The following is a 21,222-nucleotide window of genomic DNA, read 5'->3' as shown; positions in this document are numbered from 1 at the left end:
AAGGACCACTGAGCTAAACCCATAGCCCTTTCTAGCTCTGTTTCTAACCTCTCCTTCTATCTCCCTGTACCCCACCAACTCCTTTTTAGTCTTCTTCCCAGAGGGTAAAGCTGCTATATTGGCGGGCTTATTAACTGTGATATATTTCTAGGCAGTCCTTGATTTTGATATATCACCCTCAGTCTAGTTTATGCAGTTAAAGTTGTCAGAATAATAGCTACCATAATCTATCATTTTCTAAGCTGTATTTGATGCTATTGTTGTTGCTGATTGTATTACTGTGGCCAAGGTGACATGATTGTTCTAGTCAGTTGTCTTTACTGTTATGCCAAGATTGAGATTGCTTAAAGGCCATTACAAGCTAAAAAGCCAAAGGCCAACTATGTTAGGAAGACCGTCCAAGAAGCAGCCATTGCCTGAGGGCTCTAAATACTAGCAATAAAGATACTTGCAATAAGCAATTTACAAGCAGCAAATTTAATCAAAACTTCAACAATAACAAAAAAATAGAAATGAGAAGACACCTAGATAAGATGCTAAGCTAGACTTGAAGATCACCAAAGGGATGGAACAATCTGAAGATCAGTCACCTGGACTCCTTGAACTGGCAGCGAAGGAGGATCTGGAAGAAATGAAAATAGAAATAACTTCTCAGATAACAACAGAGGTGGAGACCATAGTGAAAGACATGATTAATAACTCTAGAGCAGACACAGATTTAAAAAAAATAAAGGAGCTCAGGAATGTGATGGAAGTCATGAATGCCCAGCACCGGAAAGAAATGGAATCCATGAAACAAATACAAACAGACATCGAGGAGATTTAAAAACTCCATTGAAAGTTTACACAGCAGAACGAGCCAATGTGAGGACAGAATATCAGATATAGAAGACAGAATTGTAATTAGTGACCAGGAAAAGAAAGATTTCTTAAAAATAGCAAAGAACCATGAGAAAGCAATCCAGAAGCTGCTAGACTATGCAAAGAAGAATAACATAAGACCATTAAGAATCAATGAAGAAATAGGAGATAGTGCAAACAAACAAACAAACAAAAAACTTTTCACAGGAGAAATGGCAGAAAACTTCCCAAGCAGGGGAAAATAATTTGACATATAGATAAGTGAGGCATATGGGATTCCAGCTGGCTGTGATAAAAAAGATCTACACCTAGGCATATGATAAAGATCCTAGAAACCCAACAGAAGAACAAAATATTATAAGCAGTTAGAGAAAAGAAACAAATCACATGCAAAGGAAAGCCCACCATAATCACAGCAGACTTCTCAACACACACCGGCAAGTCAAGAAGAGCCTGGAATGAAGTGTTTCAAGCCCAAAAAGAAAACAACCTCCAACCCAGACTGAAGTTTCCTGCAAAACTATCTTTCAAAATTGGTGGAGGAATAAGATAGTTTCATGACAAAGAGCACCTGAGGAACTGCATGAATGCCAAACCAGCACTCCAAACAATTTTAAACAATATCCCAGGAAAAGACAATGAGGATCACAACCCCAGGAAGCCCAACAGAAGGAATCCATCAGGCATGATAAGAAATTAAATGCAAAGGGGGGAGGTCCAACAACAGGAAAAGATCGTGACAAGGATAAGTCAATACATATGAGTTATAATCATCAATGTTAATGGCTTCAATTCACCAGTCAAAAGAAATAGACTGGCAGAATGGGTAAAGAAACAAGAGCCAACAATATACTGCATACAAGAAACACACTTAATTCAAAAAGAAATTCATAGACTGAAAGTTAAAAGATGGGAAACAATACTCCATGCAATGGGAATCCTCCAAAAGGCAGGAGTAGCTATCCTATTTGCAGATCAAATGGATTCCAAACCAACACTAATTAATATAGACAAAGAAGGTCACTACATCCTTGTAAAGGGATCAGTCCAAGAGATGACAATCATAAATATATATGCACCAAATACTAGTGCACCCCACTATGTAAAACAAATATTAATGGACATGAAAATTCAATGAAGCCCTTGAACAAATGTACTTAACAGATGCTTATAGAATGTTCCACCCCACAAAATCAAAATATACATTCTTCTCAGCTGCACATGGGTTGTTCTTTGAAATAGACCACACAATTGCTTATAAAACATATTTAAGTGAATGCAAATGAATTTAAGTTATCCCTTGTATATTATCAGACCATAATGCAGTGGAATTTGGGATCAATAGCAAAAGAAACCACAAGAACTTCATAAACACATGGAAAATGAACAACCTCCTAAACAACCAATGGGTCACAAAGGAAATTAAAGAAGAAATCAGACAGTTTCTACATTAAATGACGATGTCAATACAACATATCAGAGCTTATGGGGCAAAATGAAAACAGTATTACGAGGGAAATTCATAGCAGTGAACATTCATGGTAGGGAAAGAGTGAGCTCCATTAAACAACCTGATGCTAAAACTGAAGCTTCTAGAAAAAGAAGAGGAGGCTAAACAAAAAGCTCATACAAGTGAGGAAATTATAAAGATCAGAGCAGAAATCAATGCAATACAGACTAAGATAACATACAAAAAATTAACAAAGCAAAGAGTTGGTTCTTTGAAAGAAGGAACAAAATTGACAAACCCATTGCCAACCTTATCAAAAAAGGAAAGGCTAAAATCCATGCAATTCGGAATAAGAAGTAAAATTACAACACTCAGCAGAAAGCCAGAGCATCATTAATACCTACTTTTAGAACCTATACACCAAGTAAGATAGAAAACACAGAAGAGCCGTCCTCCGGCTGCCTGTCCTCACCGTGCAGGTGGTGGGGCCGATCCGGAGCAGGAAGCGTCTCTTGAGTCCACGCTCAGCCAAGGAGTGTGGATTTGAGGGGAACAGGAATTCGTTTGGAAACATCTAGAAACAGCAGTCGTGAAGGTTGGGATCTGCGCTGCTATCTGGGCTTCTTTTATTTCCTTCTAAAGAATCCTCTTCTTCCTGTTACAATATGGGAAACAGAAAGTTTTCTCCCTTGACCATTGACAACGCACCGCTTGGTGCAGTCCTCACCCCCAAAGGAAAGCCCTGCCCACTAGCCCGGTGCTGTGGAAACTTTTAGTGCCCAGAACCCCCTTCCTTGTGGAGAAGTGCCGGCCCTGCCCTTTGTTCGGTGTAATCAGCGCGGGGCTGCTCGGGCGATGCTGGCGCACTTGCCTTGCGTGCCAGCCGAGAGGGCTCTGCGTGCCTGCTGTTGCACGGGTGCCGCCTTTTTGCCACCTCTGCACGAAGTCGTCCCTCCACATTACTGCCTCTTCCCAGGCACGAGAAAATACAGGCCTGCTTTCTTCTTCTGTGGGTCTGCCCATTCTCAGCATTTTCTAGCCGGAGAATCACATGAGAAGTCCCCGTTTCCCGGAGCGTCACCCTTCAGAGTCTGTCCGCAGTTGTGACCGTCCCGTGGCCCTGGGGGACGTGGTGTTCTCGGTGGGCTCACCCAGTCAGCGAGGCTTTGCTCATTTTTCTGTCCCTAATTCTGGTCGCCTCGATTGTCCTTAGGTCCAGTTTGTGATCTAATCTGCCAGCTCATGTCTGCTATGCGGTGGTGCTGCGTGTACCTCAGCTGTTGTGCATTTCAGTGCCAGTAATTTTTATTATTCCTTTTAAGAATGTCCGTCTTGACATTCTCTATTTGGTGAAATGTTGTTCTCATACTTTAGTTTGTAGATATGAATCCTGTTAGCTCTTTAACATTTTAAAATAGCTGATCCAGAGCTGGGCGTGGTGGCGCATGCTTGTCATCCGAGCACTTGGGAGGCTGAGGCAGGAGGATCACTCCGTGAGTTCGAGACCAACTTGGGCTACATAGTGAGTTCCAGTTCAGTCTCAACTACATAGTGAGACCCTGTCTCAAAAAACCAAAATAAATAAATAAAATAAATAAAATAAAATAGCTGATTCAAAATTTTTGTGTAGTGAAGTCTAACACCTTAACTCTCTTGGGCCAGTTTTTTCCCTGTGTGTCCTTTGCCTGTTTCATAACATTTGTTTGGCCAAAAACTAGCCATTTCCAATAATAAAATGTAGCAATTTTAGAAATCTGACCCTTCATCCTCTTCCGTTTGTTGCTGCAGTTTGATATGTTTGTTGTTTGTTTAATGATTTTGCTAAATGAATTCTGTGAAGTCTAGATTCCCTATCAGGTAAAGCTACCAAGGGCTCTGCTTTGCCCCTTAGTGATTGGCTAATGATTAAACTGAGATTTCCGTGAACGTCCAGTACTGTCTGCTACAGGGCTCTGTGCTGTTGGGGTTTAGTGTTTTTTTACAGGAAAGATTTTTGTTTCTAATTTTAAATTTTGTTTTTATTACTACATGTTTATACTGCATGTTTCTTGTGTCGAGATGGTACCTGCACATAACACATCTTAACTCCTGTTTTCATCCCCTTTCCTTCCCCACTCTCCCGGCTTCCTCTGTCTCTTGAACCCTCACCGTTAATAAAACATCTACCCCCCCTACTTCCTGTTATGTATATTTTATTTTGCTCCTCATTTAAATGTGGGTTTCAGATATAAGAGAAACCTTGTGATATTTTAGTTTGTGTATCTGATTTGTTTTACTTTAACATTATAGTCTTTGGGCATCCATTTTCCTACAAATAATTCAAGTTTTTCTTTGTAACAGAGTAGTACCTCGTTTTCTTTATTCACTCAGCCAGGGGGTTTGCAGCTCTGCTTTAGCCTTCATTTCTTGTGAATTCAGAGTCTCAGAGTTAGCCAGAGATGAGAGCTTAGGGCTCTCATTTCTATTCATGGATACTCGTGATTCCCAGGAATTTGTCAGAACTCTTCAAAGCCCCTAAGGACATCTGATTATTTCATTTTCCTTTTAAGATTTTTGGTTAGAAAGGAACTGAAATCAATAGGGCTGGGGATTTGGCACAGTTGTTCTGCTGCCTGCCTTGCAAGCACAAGGTGCCAAGTTTGATCCCTGGTACAAATTAAAAAAAATAAAATCAGTGTACCAGAGAGATACCTACACATCCATGTTTATTGTGGTGCTATTGAGAATAACTAATATAGAGAATCAGTCTAGGTGCCCATCAACAAATGAATGGATAAAGAAAACACGGTGTATATACACAAGGGAATATTATTCAGCCACAAAGAAGAATAAAATCCTGTATCATCTGCAGCAAAATGGGTGAAAATAGAAGACGTCATCTGAGGTGAAATAAGCCAGACACACAAAGGCAAGTACCTCGTATTCTTTCTCATATGTGGGGGCTGAAAACCATAAACCGCAAAGTAAGATAGTGATTTCTAGAAATTTAGAAGGGTGGGGAGAGGGTGGGAAGAAAAGGTTGAATTTGATAGGTTCATGCAGCGTGCATGCATGAAAATATCACCCAACATCCAGTTTATGTGTACAAGCAATACATGTTGATGACCTTTTAAAGGTTTTTTTTTTTCTTTTTGGTTGGGCTATAATTTGCCCCAGCTTTTGTCCACCATTTCAGGGAGCTGCGGCCCTGAGTCACCTGACAGTGACCCTGGGGAAAGACTGAGCATGCGGTAAGGCCGCAGGTGGTGCGTTAAAGGCCAACCTTTCAGAGTAAGAGTCCCTGGAAACCACACACAGGACTAATAGTGACTCCTTTGAGTGAGTGGCAGCTCTGCTCTGCCTCCTATCTCAAGACTATGGACTTCTATTTTTGTTTCCGTGGTGCTAGGGCTGGAATCCTGGGCTCATGCTTGTTAGGAAAATGCTCTTCTATCGCGCCAAGTCCCCAGCCCTGGATTGCTATTTTTCATACGTATATATATATATCTCCATATTAATTTTACAAATACTGGCTTCACTGTGGCAGTTCCTTTTTTATTGCGGTTCATTAGTATCTGTGTGTACAACGTCACGTTTACATTTCTTGTGTGGAGTTGGTACACATACACAACACAGTGCGATGCCTTTTCTCATCCCTTATTCTGTGCCTCCTTCCCCTCCCTCCAACTCTTGATCTCCTTCCCCTTTGAGAAAGATCTATTTCCCTACTCCCCGTGTTCTATCTTTTATTTTGCTCTTCATTTTCACCCTGGGCTTCTCACTTTCATGCACACATACAGCACATCTTGATCTTAGCCATCCCCTTATTGTTTGCCTCTCCCCTTCCCTGCTCTTTTCCTCTTGTCTAATGTTTCCCCTTCTGCTTTCTTGTTATCTTATTTTCCCCCTAGATTCCCCACATTAAGGAAAATGTGCAATACTTGCTGGGCTGCTATTTTTATTTCTGAGCTGAAAAAGAGAGAACAGGGCAGGGGTAAATTAAAATTCCACAGAGCTTGCTGTTTTTGTGAGGTTTTTCTTAACTAAATACAATACTCCCTACTTCTGGGAGTTTTTGGTTAATTTCCAGAGTTCTGAAAAATGTCGATTTTTGTTAAATCATGCCATTTTTTCCACTCTTTTTGTAGAAAGGGAAGTTTTACTCTGCCATTTTGCTGACTTTTTTTTTCTCTTGATGCTTAAATTGCCTTTGATTTGGGCGGTGGAATCCTTTCACCCTGCTCTATCAGTTTTTTTTGTTGATTAACTTTTCTTCTTCCCTGCCCCAACTAGATGTGGCAGACTTTCCCTGCCTCATCCTAATGTTATGGCTTGTATCTAGATGTCCCCTCAAAGTCTCCTGTGGTCATTTCAGAGGTTGCTGTATCTAAATTGTGTGATGTTGGGATTAAGTGTGTGATCCTGAAATTGATTCATGGTCTGATGCTAGAATGAAGAGTGCCCTACCCTGGATAGGGACAGAAAGAGGGCTGTTGTTGCTTGCTGCTTCTTTGATACTTTGCTGTCTTCTGCTAACCATGAACTGTTTCTCTTCTGTGATGCCACCCTGCCTTGGAGCCAACCAACTGTGAACTGAAACCTCTATAAACTATGAGCTAAAATAAATCTTTCCCCATTTAATTTTGGGTATTGGGCATTTTTTCTCAGCAATGGTAAAAGTAACTCAGATACCCTGGAACCAGCTTTTTCTCCAAAGAACCTTGGTTTCTTTCTAGTGACGGGCTTTCAGAACCCAAGTCTGGGTGTTAGGTGTTCTCGTTACCATTGGGATGGTGTGGCTCCCATACCCTCCCACTAGACAAACGGAAACACATGTAGCACCACGGCCACACACATTATCTGACCATAGTGCATGAAACTGGAAATCACCGGCTAAAGAAACCACAAAAACTTTATAAACACATGGAAATTAAAACAACACCCTCCTGAATAACCAATGGGTCACAGATAAAATTAAACAATATTTACAATTAAATGATAATGCCAACACAACACTATGAGAATTATGAGACACAATGAAAGCAGCCTTATGAGGGGAATTTTTTAGCAGTGAATGCTCACATCGCAAAAACAGAATAAGCTCAAATAAATAACTTAAAGTGGAATTTCCAACTTGTAGAAAAAGAAGACAAGTCAAGCCCAAAGCTCATAAAGACACAGAGAACTTTTGTAAATAATCTAAAAACCTACAAAATGTTGGGAAAATATAAAATGACTTCTGCTGTCTCTAACAGTGATCTGCTTTGTTTAGTTCAAAATTAACAGACACCCGAGACATTGACCATGAAGTGGGACATCTGGCCTCATCCCTGGCCTTTAACACCCGCTTCCTGTGCACTAGAATAGACAGCTAGAGAAATCTGGAGGTAAACTCCCTAACTACAAAGGAATTGTTACATCTGGGTTAAAGGGAACTGTCTGGCTACTGTGATTTGTACATGGGTAACGTAAACTGAGGAAACGAAATGTAACCACCTGAATGAGATCAAGGCTGTAAAACCTATAAAAGAGGAAGCTGCAACCTAATAGGGGGTGGATCACTGGCACGGCCTTTTTGAATGTGATCAACCCTTTTCTGACGAAATCAACTTATTATTATTTTACTTCCACTCAGCTGGTCTCTATGTGTGTGTCACTTGCCAATTCCTTCTGCAACAGTATGAAGGAGGAAATTACAAATATTAGAACAGAAATTAATGCACTTGAGAATAAGAAAACAATACAAATAATCAGTGAATCAAAGTGTTGGTTCTTTGAAAGAATAAATAAAATTGATAAATCCTTAGCCAACATTGTCAAAAAAAAAAGAAAAAAGGAAAGAAAAGACTCAAATCCATGCAATTAGAAATAAAAAGTGTGAAATCACAATGGATCCTGCAGAATTCCAGAAGACTATCAACAACTATTTTGGAAATCTTTATTCTAATAAGGTGGAAAATACAGAAGAAATGGACAGGTTCCTGGATACATACGAATTACCAAAGCTGAACCAAGAAGATATAAAAATTCTAAATAACCCAATAACAGTCAGTGAAATTGAAGAGATAATTAGTCATGTACCAACAAAGAAAAGCCTAGGTCCTAATGGATTCACTGCTGAATTCCTCAAGAAATGTGGAGTGGGCTGGGGATTTAGCTCAGTGGTTCCTCGCCTGCCTTGCAAGCGCAAGGTCCTGAGTTCGATCCTCATTCATAGAAGCAAGCACTACCCTGATACCAAAACCAGAATAGGATACAAAAAAGAGAACTACAAGCCAATCTCCCTAATGAATACAGATGCAAAAATTCTCAGTGAGATGCTGACAAGTAGAATGCATCAAATCATCAAGAAGATCATGCACTCTGACCAAGTGGGATTCATCCCAGGGATGCCGGGATGGTTCACACACACAAATCAATAAATGTAATAAACTATATTAACAGAGCCAAGGACAAAAGTCACATGATTAGCTCCATAGGTGCAGAAAAACTATGTTACAAGATCCAATACCCATTCGTGATTTTTTAAAAATTGAAAATTGGAATAAGTTGGTGTTTATCTCAATCTGATAAAAGCTATCTATGAAAAACCAACAGCCAAAATCATATTAAGTGGTCAAAACCTGGAATATTTTACTCTAAAATCAGGTACAAGACAAAGATATCCACTATCACAACTCTTATTCAATATGGTTCTGGGAACACTAGCCAGAGCAATTAGGTAAGAGAGAGAAATAATAAGAATAAAGATAGGAAAGAAAGAAATTAAACTATTAGTATTTGCAGATGACATACTTTACACAGAAGACTCCAAAAACTGTATTGAAAGACTTCTAGATGTAATAACCAAATTTGGTAGCATAAACAGATACAAAGTCATCACTCAATAATCAACAGCAATCCTGTATGCAACACACTTGCTGAGAGAGAAATTAGAGAAACAACACCTTTCATAATAACATCAAAGAAAACAAAATACATCAAACTCAATCTAATGATCCACGCTCTGAGCATGGACTCAAGAGACGCTTCCTGCTCCGGATCAGCCCCACCACCTGCACGGTGAGGACAGGCAGCCAGAGGACATCTCCATGCCGCCGTTTCTCTGTCTGTAATGCAGGGCAGTGACTGAATGTTTCATGTGGGCGATTGTAGAGACCGTGAGTGCCACACTCCCCCTAACCAAAGACCACCAGGACCACACCTGGGGTGACAGACGCATCGATCCAGCACAGGGCGGACGGTGCCGGACACAGGTAACCACGGGGCACCTCAGAAGGAGGGGTTGGCAAGGGTGTCACAGAATTTGGGCAGCGGTTCGGGGATTTGGAGCAGATGGAGACTGGATGCGGGCAAGGGCAGGAGATGATCCACGCTCAGCATCCCACGAGACGTGTCCCAGAGGAGTAGCTTGGCACTGAGGCGTTAGCTGTGCGGATGGGGAGGAGAGCCCCAAGGGAAAGCTATGGGTACTCACCGCGCTTGGTGATGGTCAGAGGGGCCGTTCGGTAGGGGATTCGGTTATGAGGACAGAACGATCACACCAGAGGTCACTGCGGGCAGGAAGGAGGCCTCGGAGAGCTTTCTCCAGTGGGCAAGGGCACAGCAGGGAGACGCCACCTATTCAGCAGGAAATGAGCCCTCAAAGTCACCAAATCCGCTGGCGCCCTGACCTAGGGCTTCGCCACTTCCAGGCCTGTGAGAAACACCCACCCTTTATAAGCCACCCATTTATGACAGCCGGTGACAGCAGCCCACACAGACTAAGACAGAAAGGCGGCTCCTACCAGCGGACACGGGATGCTCGGTCCCGACGGTGGCTTGGCTGATGTGTCCAGAGGTGGCAGCACCGCCTGGCTGGGAGCCTTTGGCCTGGGAGGGGCAGAAGGTGTCAGTGTCACTCTGGTCACCTGGGAGGGCCAGGTAGGGCTGTGCCCAGCGTAAGGAAGGCAGCTGTGTCCCGTGGGCCCTGGAGAACAGCATCTGAGTCTTCAGGGCGGGCCGTGCTGAGGGTGGTTCCAGGAGCAGGCGATGTGTACCCCTTCCTGGGGCACTGTGCTAGCCTCGGGGACAGTGTAGACAGGACACCTGTCTGCTGCCACAGCTCAGACCCTGAGGCTCCAAGGCCCAGCACGGGGTACGGGTTGAAACGGTGCCCTCGGACCCCGAGTTTGCTGCAAGCTCCTGCCCCACCCTGAAATCCCGGCCCAGCTGTGTCCGGCCCTGCACGGATCCCCCCACTTTCTTGGGTGGAGCTGGTGTCCCCATCTTGTTCCTTGTTCTTCTTCCTGAGTCAGGGAGGAACAGTCTGGGGAGGGGGTCAGGGGGTGTGGTTGCTGCGGAGGCCAAGGCCTGGGCTCATAAAAGCCGAGGTCCAGGGAGGAGGCGCAGAAAGGAGAGGAGAGACGCAGACCATGGCGGGAGACCATGAGCCCAGGGTGCCAGGCAGCCCTGGTAAGGATGGGTGGGGCTGGGCGCTGCTGGGGAGGGCACGGCCCCATCCGGGAGTCTGCGTGCGGTCTCCTCGCTGTGCTGGGGACCGGGCTGCGTGTGCACCGCTGAGTGTGTTCTGCCCATTAGAGGAGGACACTTTGGGAGGACAGAGAGTCACCCGGGAAGACACCGAGGTGCCCGCTCGATGGCCAAGGAGCTTTCCAGGTACTGCGTGGGGGGCTCACGGTCGGTGCCAAGGGGCCGCAGGCAGAGGGGGCAGGGTCTGTGCCCAGCCCCAGCTCTGCCTGTCTCCCGGTCCTGCAGTGTCCCGGGGCCCCTGGCCTCTGCTGCTGCTTCTGTTTCTCTCCTTGGCCATCTGCTTCCTGCTCTTGGTGACGACCCTGGTTCAAGGTGAGTCAAGAAAGGGGCTGGGCCTGCTGCAGGCCTGTGTCCCTTTTACCCGTCCTCGGCTTGGGCTTGGGTTCTAGGGATGCGACTCAGGGCCGTCACGTGCTAGCCAAGCCCTCCTTCACGGGCTGCACCCACGCCGCTGAGCTTTGCTCCTGGGATGATCCTGGCCCTGGCCCCAGGCCAGCAGGCTTGGGACGGCTGAGCTGCAAGTCCTTCCGGTGCCCTGAGAAGGGTCCGCTCCTCCGGGGCCTGTGACCCATCAGTGAAGTGAACTCTCCCCCGCTCAGGACTTGGCTGTCTTGGAGCCGGCTGTCACGGGTCCTGCCTACCGTCGGTGCTCAACAGCGAGCACCTGCTGTTCTCTCTTGCAGTTTCCAGGATCCCCAAGTCCCCCGCTGCAGAGGCCCAGGACCGTCAGGAGAGCCCCAGCTTGGGTGAGGCCCTGGGAAGTGAGGTCCTGCCGGGGAGGGGCTCCGAGGCCGTGCGGAGGACAATCCATGGGCGACGGGGCGTCGGGAGCAGCGTGGGCACAGGCTGTGCTGGGCGCGTCTGTGTGAGGCTCAGTGTTCTGTTCTGTCAAACGGGCTCTCGGGTCCCTGCGGGATCCACAGGCAGTGGCTCTCGGGCTCCTCTACCCTGCACGCGGTAAGCGCTTCATAATTGAAATCCCGTCTTCCAGGGTCCGCTTCTCAGGAGCAGGTGCAATCGGGCCTGGAGCAGATCCGCCAGCAGCTGGGTCAGATCAACGCCTCCCTGGGTAAGGGCCAAATGGAGGAGTTGGAGACTCCAAATGCAGTCCTAGGAGACTGTGATTCACCTTCTGTGGCCTGCAGAGCGAGAAGAGAGGAGCCGGGTCTTTCTCGGCTTTCTTGGGCTTGGAGTTGACATCGAAGCCAGGGCCCCAGGCCTGGGACCCCAGCGCTGTGGGCAGGACGGGTCCCCAGATTGGAGCCCCGTTCCGACCACCCCGTCCTCGGCAGCTCGCCTGTGCCGTCCTTGCCCCTGGAACTGGGAGCCCTTCCAGGGAAGCTGCTACCTCTTCTCCAGGACCCTGGGGGTGTGGGAAGCCTCTGTGTCCTCCTGCCGGGATCTGGGGGCCCACCTGGTGATCATCAACAGCCTGGCAGAGCAGGTGCGCCCTGCGGGGAGGGTCCCGCCTGGGCCGTCAGGGGGCGGGTACTGCGGAAGGGCTCTGCCCCTTTCCTGTTTTCCCCTCTCCTGGTGCTGTGCGCGGCTAGGGGGCGCTGGGAGGAGAGGCAGCCTGGGAGCCTCCTGGGGGAGGAGCCCTTGAGGGCCTCTGGCGAGGGAAGGAGGGAGGACACGTAGGACCGGTGCATTTTGCCAGGAGGGACACAGCACTCAGTCCCTCCCCGGGCACATCTGTGAGCTGAGACACAAGTCCCCACATTTGCACGCATGTGTGAGCATCTGTGCACGCCTGCGGGGCCTTCTTCCTGCCTGGGGCGTCCTGGTGAGATTGCAGAGGGCTCCGCTGGGGTGTGCAGGTGCTGTGGGGACAACAGCCAGCCAGGGACGAGGCCTCTGAAGGGTCTTCCTCTTGCTGCCCCCTCTCACCCAGAGATTCCTGAGATACTGGGATGTCAGGAAGGACCAGCGCACGTGGATCGGCCTCAGTGACCACTTCAGAGAGGGCTCCTGGCAGTGGGTGGACGGCGCCCCGCTGCAGCTTAGGTGAGGCCTCCCGGGGAGGGCGGGCGGCGCCCGGGAGGAGTGAGCGGACCCCGGTGGGCAGCGCCTCAGATCCGGTATCAGACACCAACCAGGAGCCTCCAGACACAGGCTCTCACCCCCCAGGGGATCCGGCCACCTAGCCACCGTCCCAGAATCTGTATTTCCCTTGGTGCTGCTGACTCTCGGGGGGCCGTTAGCTCCCGCGTCTTGCTCAATGCCGCCCTGAATTCCTAGCACAGTGCCGATGTGGGAGGCTCCCCGCTGAGGCCGGACACTGGCTGCCGGTGTGTGCATGGTCCCTCCTGGGTTGTGCTAAGGGCACCGCCCCCCCATGTTCACAGCTTCTGGCAGGATGGGGAACCCAACAATGACGGTGACGAGGACTGTGTGGAGCTCTTCCAGGACACCTGGAATGACAACGTATGCACTGCGCAGAACTTCTGGATCTGTGAGCAGCCCGTGGTCCCCTGCACCGGCCTCTGAGGGTCTCTGCTCCCCAGGACTCGAGCCCAGCAACTTCGGCTCGCTCCTCTCCACGCCCAGCGCCCTCCTGAATCCCCACGGTCCCGCAGCCAGGCCTCTCAGACGCTGTGGCCCCTCTCCCGGGCCTCTGCCCGGCCTGTGACATCCCTCGCCAAGTCGGTCGTGGGCCCGAGTGTAACTCTCTGCACACAGTTCGTCCAGAGCGGTTTCCTCCTCCCACTCGCAGCATGAAGGGAAGGAGGTGGAGATTCCCACGCTGCAGTGCACGATGTATTTTACTGTAACCTTCTCTGACCCCTGCTGCTGCTCTGACGACTGAAACCTGGTTCACCAGCATGCGGTCCTCTTTGAATATCTTCACCGTGTACTCCATTTCCCCGGACTGGTTTGGCTCATTTTGTGGGATAATCTCTCCCCGTTCCTCCCGTCTCCCTCGGTCTCTCTCACTCACTAATTCCGGAAGCGTTTATTAATTCAGATCCCTTCAAATGTACTCCAGTGAAGTTTGGTGCTAGTCTGCGTGTCTCTCTGTAAATAAGATCACTTCTACACGGGTGTGGGTTTCTGGCCTCCGGTAACAAATCCCTGCAAACACGGTTGTCCCCGCACAGATACCGTTTCCAGTGGTGATGCCCGGTGCCTCTTTGGCCCTCACTGGCTCCCAGAGTGGCACACTGTGGGCTGCGGGCAGGTGGCAGGGAACGGGCAGCCTCTGGCTTCTCCCGGGGCTGCACGGTGCCACCAGTGACCATCAAGGTGGCTTCAGCTGCAGGGCAGCAGCGCAGGGCCACAGTTCCTGCCCTGTGCCCGCCCTGCCAGCTCCCTCCCCTCCCGACTCCTCCAGTTCTGCTCAGACTCAGGGCTGCCAACCTGCTGTTTTCAGTGCCCTCGCCTGGGCCAGGGTCCTCCTGCCACTGCTGTCCCCAGAGAGGATGCACCCCACACAGCGCCTGGTCTGCAGGAAGCTGGCGCTGGAGTCGGATGTTGGCACAGCCCCCAGAGCTCATTCCCTGAGGTGCAGGGGAGCTGGGCCCCCTGAACTCTGAGCTTTTCACACCTTAAGGGCAATCCTCCCCGGTCTTCTAGGTGTCACCAAACTCCGCAGAAAGGGCCGTCCTTGCCCTGCCTTCATTGCTCCCAGGCCACCTATTGCTGCCCTAAAGCAAGAAGCTTGCCTCCTGTCCACCTGTGGAACCAACACCCCTTTCCATCTTGCTCCCCACCCCCGTATCAGGGTGCCCACGCCCTCCCTCTGCTTGAAAGTCTTCGTGCCCAGGACTGCCCTGCTGGCCTCCCCTCCTGGCTCTCCTCCCGCCTCCTGGCTGCTCCCTCTAGGCTCCTGGATGGTCTCCTCCTCTTCCTCCCCCCGCCCCTTGGCCTCGGCTCCTGCTGTCCTCCTTGAGTCCGCTCGGGACCAATCTGAGCTGCTGAGTCGGAGGGCAAGGCCACGGCAACTCGTTGAGCCTGGACAAAGTTGTAGGAGGCGCCCCTCGGAGGAGCAGGGGCCTGGGCTTGTGCCTGTGTGCGGACGGCCATGGCCACTGCCCTGGGGCACTGCGGGGCGTCCTTGGCCACAGAGACGCTCAGAGGTGCTGGCGACGCCTTACTGCTCAGCAACGCGGGTGTTCTGGACCACCCGACCCTCTGCCCTGGGATGTGTTTAGGAAACTTCGGTATCGACCGTCCTTTGACCACCGAAACTGACTACACCAACTTTGCAGTTTTCTTACCAACGTAATTGTGTGCATTTAGAGAGGACTGTGTGGTGCTTTAGTCATTGCATACACTGTAAAGCGATCAAGTTAGGCTTATTAACATCTCTTTCTTCATATTTCTTTGGGGTGAGAATACTTAAAATACACCCCTTTGGCAACTTACAAAGAATCTTTTAAAATAATGTTTGTGCGTGAAAATTGTGTTGACCAAGGAAAAATTATCCATATTCATCTGAAAAATGAATACACAATGGTAGAGTCTGAACAAAGAATTCAGTGAAGTATTTAGTGATACACTGAAAAAGGTTACTTGAATAAGTAATGTGCTTCATAAACATAATTTAACTATCGGGGGAAAAGAAAACTATTCCACCACATTGAATAAATATCCAGGAAATTAAGTTGCCTACATTCAGTTCATTCTGGAAAAGCTTTTTTGTTGATGCTGTTGTTTTTTGAGACAGGGTCTCACCATATAGTTGAGACTGACCTGGAACTCCCTATGTAGCCCAGGCTGGTCTCAAACTCACAGTCATTCTCCTGCCTCAGCCTCCTGAATGCTGGGGTTACAGGCATGTGCCACCATGCCCACCTCTCAAAAAGCTTTTTTTCAACAAAAATTCTTCTCCTAAATATTGCAATTCTGATTTCACACCTTTATTCACAAAGGTGAGCTTTACTCACAAGCAAACTTTCAGCTAGCATGGAATGAACGTCAGTGTCTGGGTTTATCCTCTTGCCTTAACCGAGGACAGTCCTGCACAAAACACAGGAAATGAGTTTGGAGAGGAGACATTGGCAGCACAGGCTGGTGATTCTTGCCAGTGGGGAAACACTCCAGGCCAGTCCCAGGAATGCCTCTGACAGCTGGGACATGCGTCCGGATCTCGGCGCAGCCAGGAGGCGCCAGGCAGAGCCCAGAGGTCCCCCTAGAGTGAGCAGAGGGGAGCAAGCTCAGGCAGCCCCAAGAGGCTGCCCTGCACAGCCACGGTGGGGGACAGAAAACAGCAGCGAGAGCCTGGGAATCTGCACCGGCAGCCTCTGCAGCCTTCGCCCGAGCACTGATTGGTGTAGGGAGGTGAAGAAATTCCCTGGGTCCAGACAAAGCCACACAAAAGGGCTAGAAGGATCACCACCGGGGGCTTCCATGGGACTGAAGTGGTGTGTATTTCTTCCGGCCAGAGTGAGAAAACCTTATAATTGGCAAGATGCCGAGTAGAGAGCACACAGTGTATTGACCGACTACTGGGGTGAATTAACCCCAGGAATTGTGAACCTTTTGGAGACCGAGTGGCTAAAGCGCTACCCCAAACCTACTTCTTTAGTGCAAAATGTCAACACTGCAATGAAACCTGAATAGAAAGAAAGAAGGTAGTGAAAGCACATGGAAAGCTCTTCTTTCCTTGTCTTCCTAACTCTCACTGTTCTTCGCTTGTAGTGCACAAGGATAAGCATTGAACAGGAAGCAGGAGAGGTAATTCCAGGCGAATGACAAAGACTCGGAGCTTCGGCTTTGGCCCCTCACTATGAGAACCTGGATGCTTAATGCAGTGACACAAAATAATGGCAACAAGGTAAAAACCTTCTCATCTCATGAAACCTCACAGTGTGAGATGTCTATGGCAAGTAACGGCAGAGTGGCTCTGATTGAATCCAGCACATGTCCTCCGGGAGTCCCTACAATACTAGCTTGGAGCGCCAGGTGCTGGAGGACAAGATCTGAACCGACTTAAAGGAAAGGTGCCATCTTACATCATCAAAATCGGTGCCCAGGAGAAAATGGCTGATGGTAGTTTAGATATCTACGGAGTGTTCTACCCCACAAAACCAGAATAAATGTACTTTTCAGCTGCACATGGATCACTCTCCAAAACAGACCACATGCTAGCTTATACAACATGCTTAGGTAAATGCAAAGGAAATGAAGTCATCCCCTGCATGTTATCAGACCATAGTGCAATTAAACTGCAGATCAATAGCATAAGAAACTGCAAGAATTTCACAAACACATGGAAATTAAGTAACACCCTGATGAATAACCACTGGGTCACAGAAGAAATTAGACAGTTCCTACAATTAAATGATAATGCCAATACAATATACAGGAATCTATGGGACACAATGAAAGCAGTTCTATGAGGAAAATTCATAACAGTGAATGCCCATACTAGGAACACAGAGTGAGCTCAAATAAACAACCTAAGGCTTAACCTTAAGCATCTAGAAAAAGAAGAGCAAGACAAACTGAAGGCTTGTACAAGAGAGGGATTTATAAAGATGAGAGCAGAAATTAATGCAATGGAGACTAAAAGAACAATACTAAAAATCAATGAATTTAAGAGTTGGTTTTTCAAAAGAATAAATAAAATTGAAAAACCCTTAGCCAACCTTATTTTAAAAAGGGAAGAAAAGGCTCAAATTCATGCAATTAGGAATGGAAAAGGTGAGGTCACAGATCCAGCAGAAATCCAGAGGATCAGCAATACTACTTTGAAAACCTGTACTCTAACAAAATGGAAAATACAGAAGAAATGGACAGATTTCTAGACACATATGAACTTCCAAAGTTGAACAAAGAAGATAGAAAAAGTCTAAACACCCTAATTACATTCAGTGAAATTGAAAATGTAATTAAAACATTACCAACAAAGAAAAGCCCAGGTCCTGATGGCTGCACTGCTGAATTCTACAAAACATTTAGAGAAGGACTATTGCCACTACTCTTTAAACTCTTCAGTGAAATAGAAAGGGAAGCAATACTTCAAAATTCATTGCTGGAAGCAAGTGTTACATTGATTCCAAAACAAGGGAAAGACACAACCAAAAAAGAGAGCTACAGGCCAATCTGCCTAATGAACATAGATACAAAAATCCTCAAGAAGACACTGGAAAACAGAATTCAGAAGGTCATCAAGAAGATCATACACTGTGACCAAGTTGGAGTTAGCCCAGGGATTTAGGGATGGTTCAACATACATAAATCAATAGATGTAATATACTCTATTAACAGAGTCAAGGACAAAAATGATATGATCATTTCAATAGATGTAGAAAAAGCATCTGACAAAATTCAACACCCATTCATGATAAAAAAAAGACACTGCAGAAAATTGGAATGGATGGCCTCTATCTCAACCTGATAAAGGCTATCTATGAAAAACCAACAGCCAATAACATACTAAGTGTTCAAACACTGAAAACCTTCACGCTAAAATAAGGGCCGAGACAAAGATGTCCACTGTCACCACTCCTGCTCATTATAGTTTTGGAAAAATTAGTCACAGCAATTAGATAAGAGAAAGAAGCAAAAGCAATAAAGATAGGAAAGGAAGATGTTAAACTGTCACTATTTGCTGATGATATGATACTGTACATATAGAACAACAACAACAAAAAAAAACTCTGCCAAAAGACTTCTAGACTTAATTGACAGATTCAGTAGAGTAGCTGGATCCAGAGGCAACACTCAAAAATCAACAGCCTTCTTGTACACAAATAACAGACTCACTGAGAGAGAAATTAGGAAAACCATTCCTTTCATAACATCCAAAAAATGAAATGTCTAGGAATCAATGTAACAAAGGAACAGCAGACCTCTACACTGAAAATTACAGCACTCTGAAAACAGAGATAGAAGAGGAAAGGAGAAGATGGAAAGACATCCCTTGCTCCTGGGTAGAAAGAATCAACATGGTGAAAATAGCCATACTTCCAAAACTGCTATACAGATTCAATGCAATCCCAATTGAAATCCCAACAGTATATTTCACAGAACTTGAGAAAGCAATCCAAAAAAATCATTTGGAACCAGAAGAGAGCTAGAATAGCAAAAACCATTCTAGGCAACAAAGACATGGCAGGGGGGTATAACAATTCCCAACTTGAAACTATACTACAAAACTATAGTAAAAACAGCATGGTACTGGCAAAGAAACAGACCCAGTGATCAGTGGAATAGATTAGAAGATGCAGAAACAACTCCAGATATACTCAGCTACCTCATCCTTGATAGAGGAGCCAAGCAACCTCACTGGAGGAAAGAGCTCTGTTCAATAAATGGTGTTGGGAAAACTGGCTTTCAACTTGCCAGTGATTAAAACTAGATCCTCATCTTCCATTATGCACTAAACTGAAATCCAAGTGGATTAAAGATTTAAATGTCAAAACAGAAACACTAAACTTACTGAAAAGTAAACTAGGTAGAACTCTCAAAGACATTGGCATAGGAGAAGACTTCATGAACAAATCCTCAGCAGCATGAGAACTTGCCCAAAGAATCAACAACCAGGATCTCACTGTAATAAAAAGCTTTTGCAGTGCAAGAGAAATCACCAACAGAGCTTAGAGACAACCTACAATGTGAGGAAAAATGTTTACCAGGTACTCCTCAGGCAGAGGACTACTATCTAGAATATATAAAGAGCTCAAAAAAAATCAGAACCCCCAAATGCAAAGACCTGAATCAAAAATGAGCATCTGACATGAACAGACATTTCTCAGACAAAGAAATAAAACAGCAAATAAACATATGAAAAAATGTTCCACATCACCGGTCATTCGAGAGATGCAGATGAAAACAACACTGATTCCACCTTATCCCAGAAAGAATGGCTGCTACCAAGAAATCGATAACAAATGCTGGCAGGGTTGTGGGGAGAAAGGAACCCTTCTAAATTGTTGGTGGGAGTGCAGACTGGTGCAACCACTGTTGAAATCAGTATGGAGATACCTCAAAGAACTAGGATTAGAGGTCCCATTTGACCCAACTATCCTTCTGCTGGGTATCTTTCCAAAAGAATTAAAAGAATTAAGGGCCGGGGATTTAGCTCAGTGGTTGTGTTGCCTGCCTAAAAGAATCATACCACAGTGATATATGTACATCCATGTTTATAGCGGCACAGTTCATAATAGCTAAAATGTGGAAACAACCCAATGTCCATCAACTGGAAACTGGATAAAGTAGATGTGGTTTTTCTATAAAATGGAGCTCTACTCAGTCGTAAAGAATGAGAGACTAGTAGCTAAATGGATGTCCACTGAGGCTATACTCTTACATGAAGTAAATAGGACACACTTGAGTAACTATCAAACAGTTTCTCTGGTGTGAAAAACTAAAAGTATTAGTAAGGTTCAAATGGTGTAATTGGGAGTGTGAAAAGGAAGAAAATGGCTAAAGGGAAAGTGGGAAGGGGAGGAGAAAGGAAATAAGGGAAAAGAAAAATGTGAAAAAAAGGAAAAAATGGGAACCAAGTCTCTGTATTTAGGAAAGGGTGAAGGGGTGAAGGGAGGGCAGAGGTATGGGGAAAAAACAAGAACCAAGACAGATCATGTAAAGGTACAAGATCCCAGTGATAAATGTAACTGTGTTGTTTGCTTTAAATGTACCAATAAACTGAATGGGGGAAAAATAAATAAGGAGGGCAGAGGGCTGAAGGGAGTGGAAAGGAATGAGAAAAAAGTAAGAGTCAAGATATAGTAAGTACAGATACAAATTCTCTATGATGAATGTATCATTATGCATTTCAAAAGTGTACCAATAAAATTAATGTTTTAAAAAAGTTAGAGAGAGAAAAATAAAGAAATAAATGCTGGGATTTCCCCCAAATTTTATTAAAACCCGTAAAATATATATTCAAGGTGGTCAATGAAAGTGCAGCATTAAAAAGGGGAAGAAACTAGACTAAGGTACATTAAATCAGACTTCTAAGACCAGTGTGATAGGCTAAATAGAGTCCATCCACAGACACCAGAATTGAAGCGCTGAGGCTCAAATACGGCTCCTTGGAGAGGGGTCGTGTGGGTGTGAAGGATCTTGAGAGGAGGAAGTGATCATCCCCGATCATCCAGGCGTACACTAAATTCAATCATTGTGTCCTCACAAGAAAAAACAGGCGGGGTTTTTACACACAAAGAGGGAAGCTTCTGATCAGGGAAAACCAGAGGGGAGGGAGAGAAGGAGGGAAAAAGAAAGAAGGAAGGGGGAGAAAGTACAGAGGGAAGGAAGGAGGGACGGAGGGAGGGAGGGAGGTCCCTGATGTGGGCCCTGCATGACTCCCCAGTGGATGGAGGAATGTCCGCTCTGTGGTGACCGCTGATATCTCCACGGAGACCCCCAAATGGGAGGCCTGAGGTCTGCAAGTGGCTGCTAGAGATATTTTAGTCTCTCTCTCAAAAAAAAAAAAAAAAAAAAAAAAAAAA

The 21,222-nt window shown here is 46.2% G+C and overlaps 1 protein-coding gene across 2 annotated transcripts; it reads left to right on the top strand.

Moving 5' to 3' along the window:
- Positions 1–10,612: 10,612 nt before the first annotated feature.
- Positions 10,613–13,994, top strand: LOC104849321 (CD209 antigen-like protein C). 2 transcript variants are annotated; one of them, XM_033759513.1, is made up of 9 exons: positions 10,613–10,744; positions 10,871–10,948; positions 11,048–11,134; positions 11,506–11,568; positions 11,814–11,891; positions 12,115–12,266; positions 12,714–12,826; positions 13,168–13,274; positions 13,536–13,994. In XM_033759513.1, exons 1-9 carry the CDS (start codon positions 10,705–10,707, stop codon positions 13,538–13,540), a joined length of 723 nt encoding a protein of 240 aa, XP_033615404.1. In that variant the 5' UTR covers positions 10,613–10,704; the 3' UTR covers positions 13,541–13,994. The 2 variants fall into 2 exon arrangements, with proteins under 2 accessions (XP_033615404.1, XP_033615403.1); XM_033759512.1 differs by having other exon boundaries at positions 13,168–13,994.
- Positions 13,995–21,222: the final 7,228 nt, after the last annotated feature.

This window comes from Fukomys damarensis, unplaced genomic scaffold (genome assembly GCF_012274545.1).
Source record: "Fukomys damarensis isolate Sample0158 unplaced genomic scaffold, DMR_v1.0_HiC HiC_scaffold_37, whole genome shotgun sequence".
NCBI lineage: Eukaryota > Metazoa > Chordata > Mammalia > Rodentia > Bathyergidae > Fukomys > Fukomys damarensis.
This window is presented reverse-complemented; position numbering and strand designations above follow the sequence as displayed.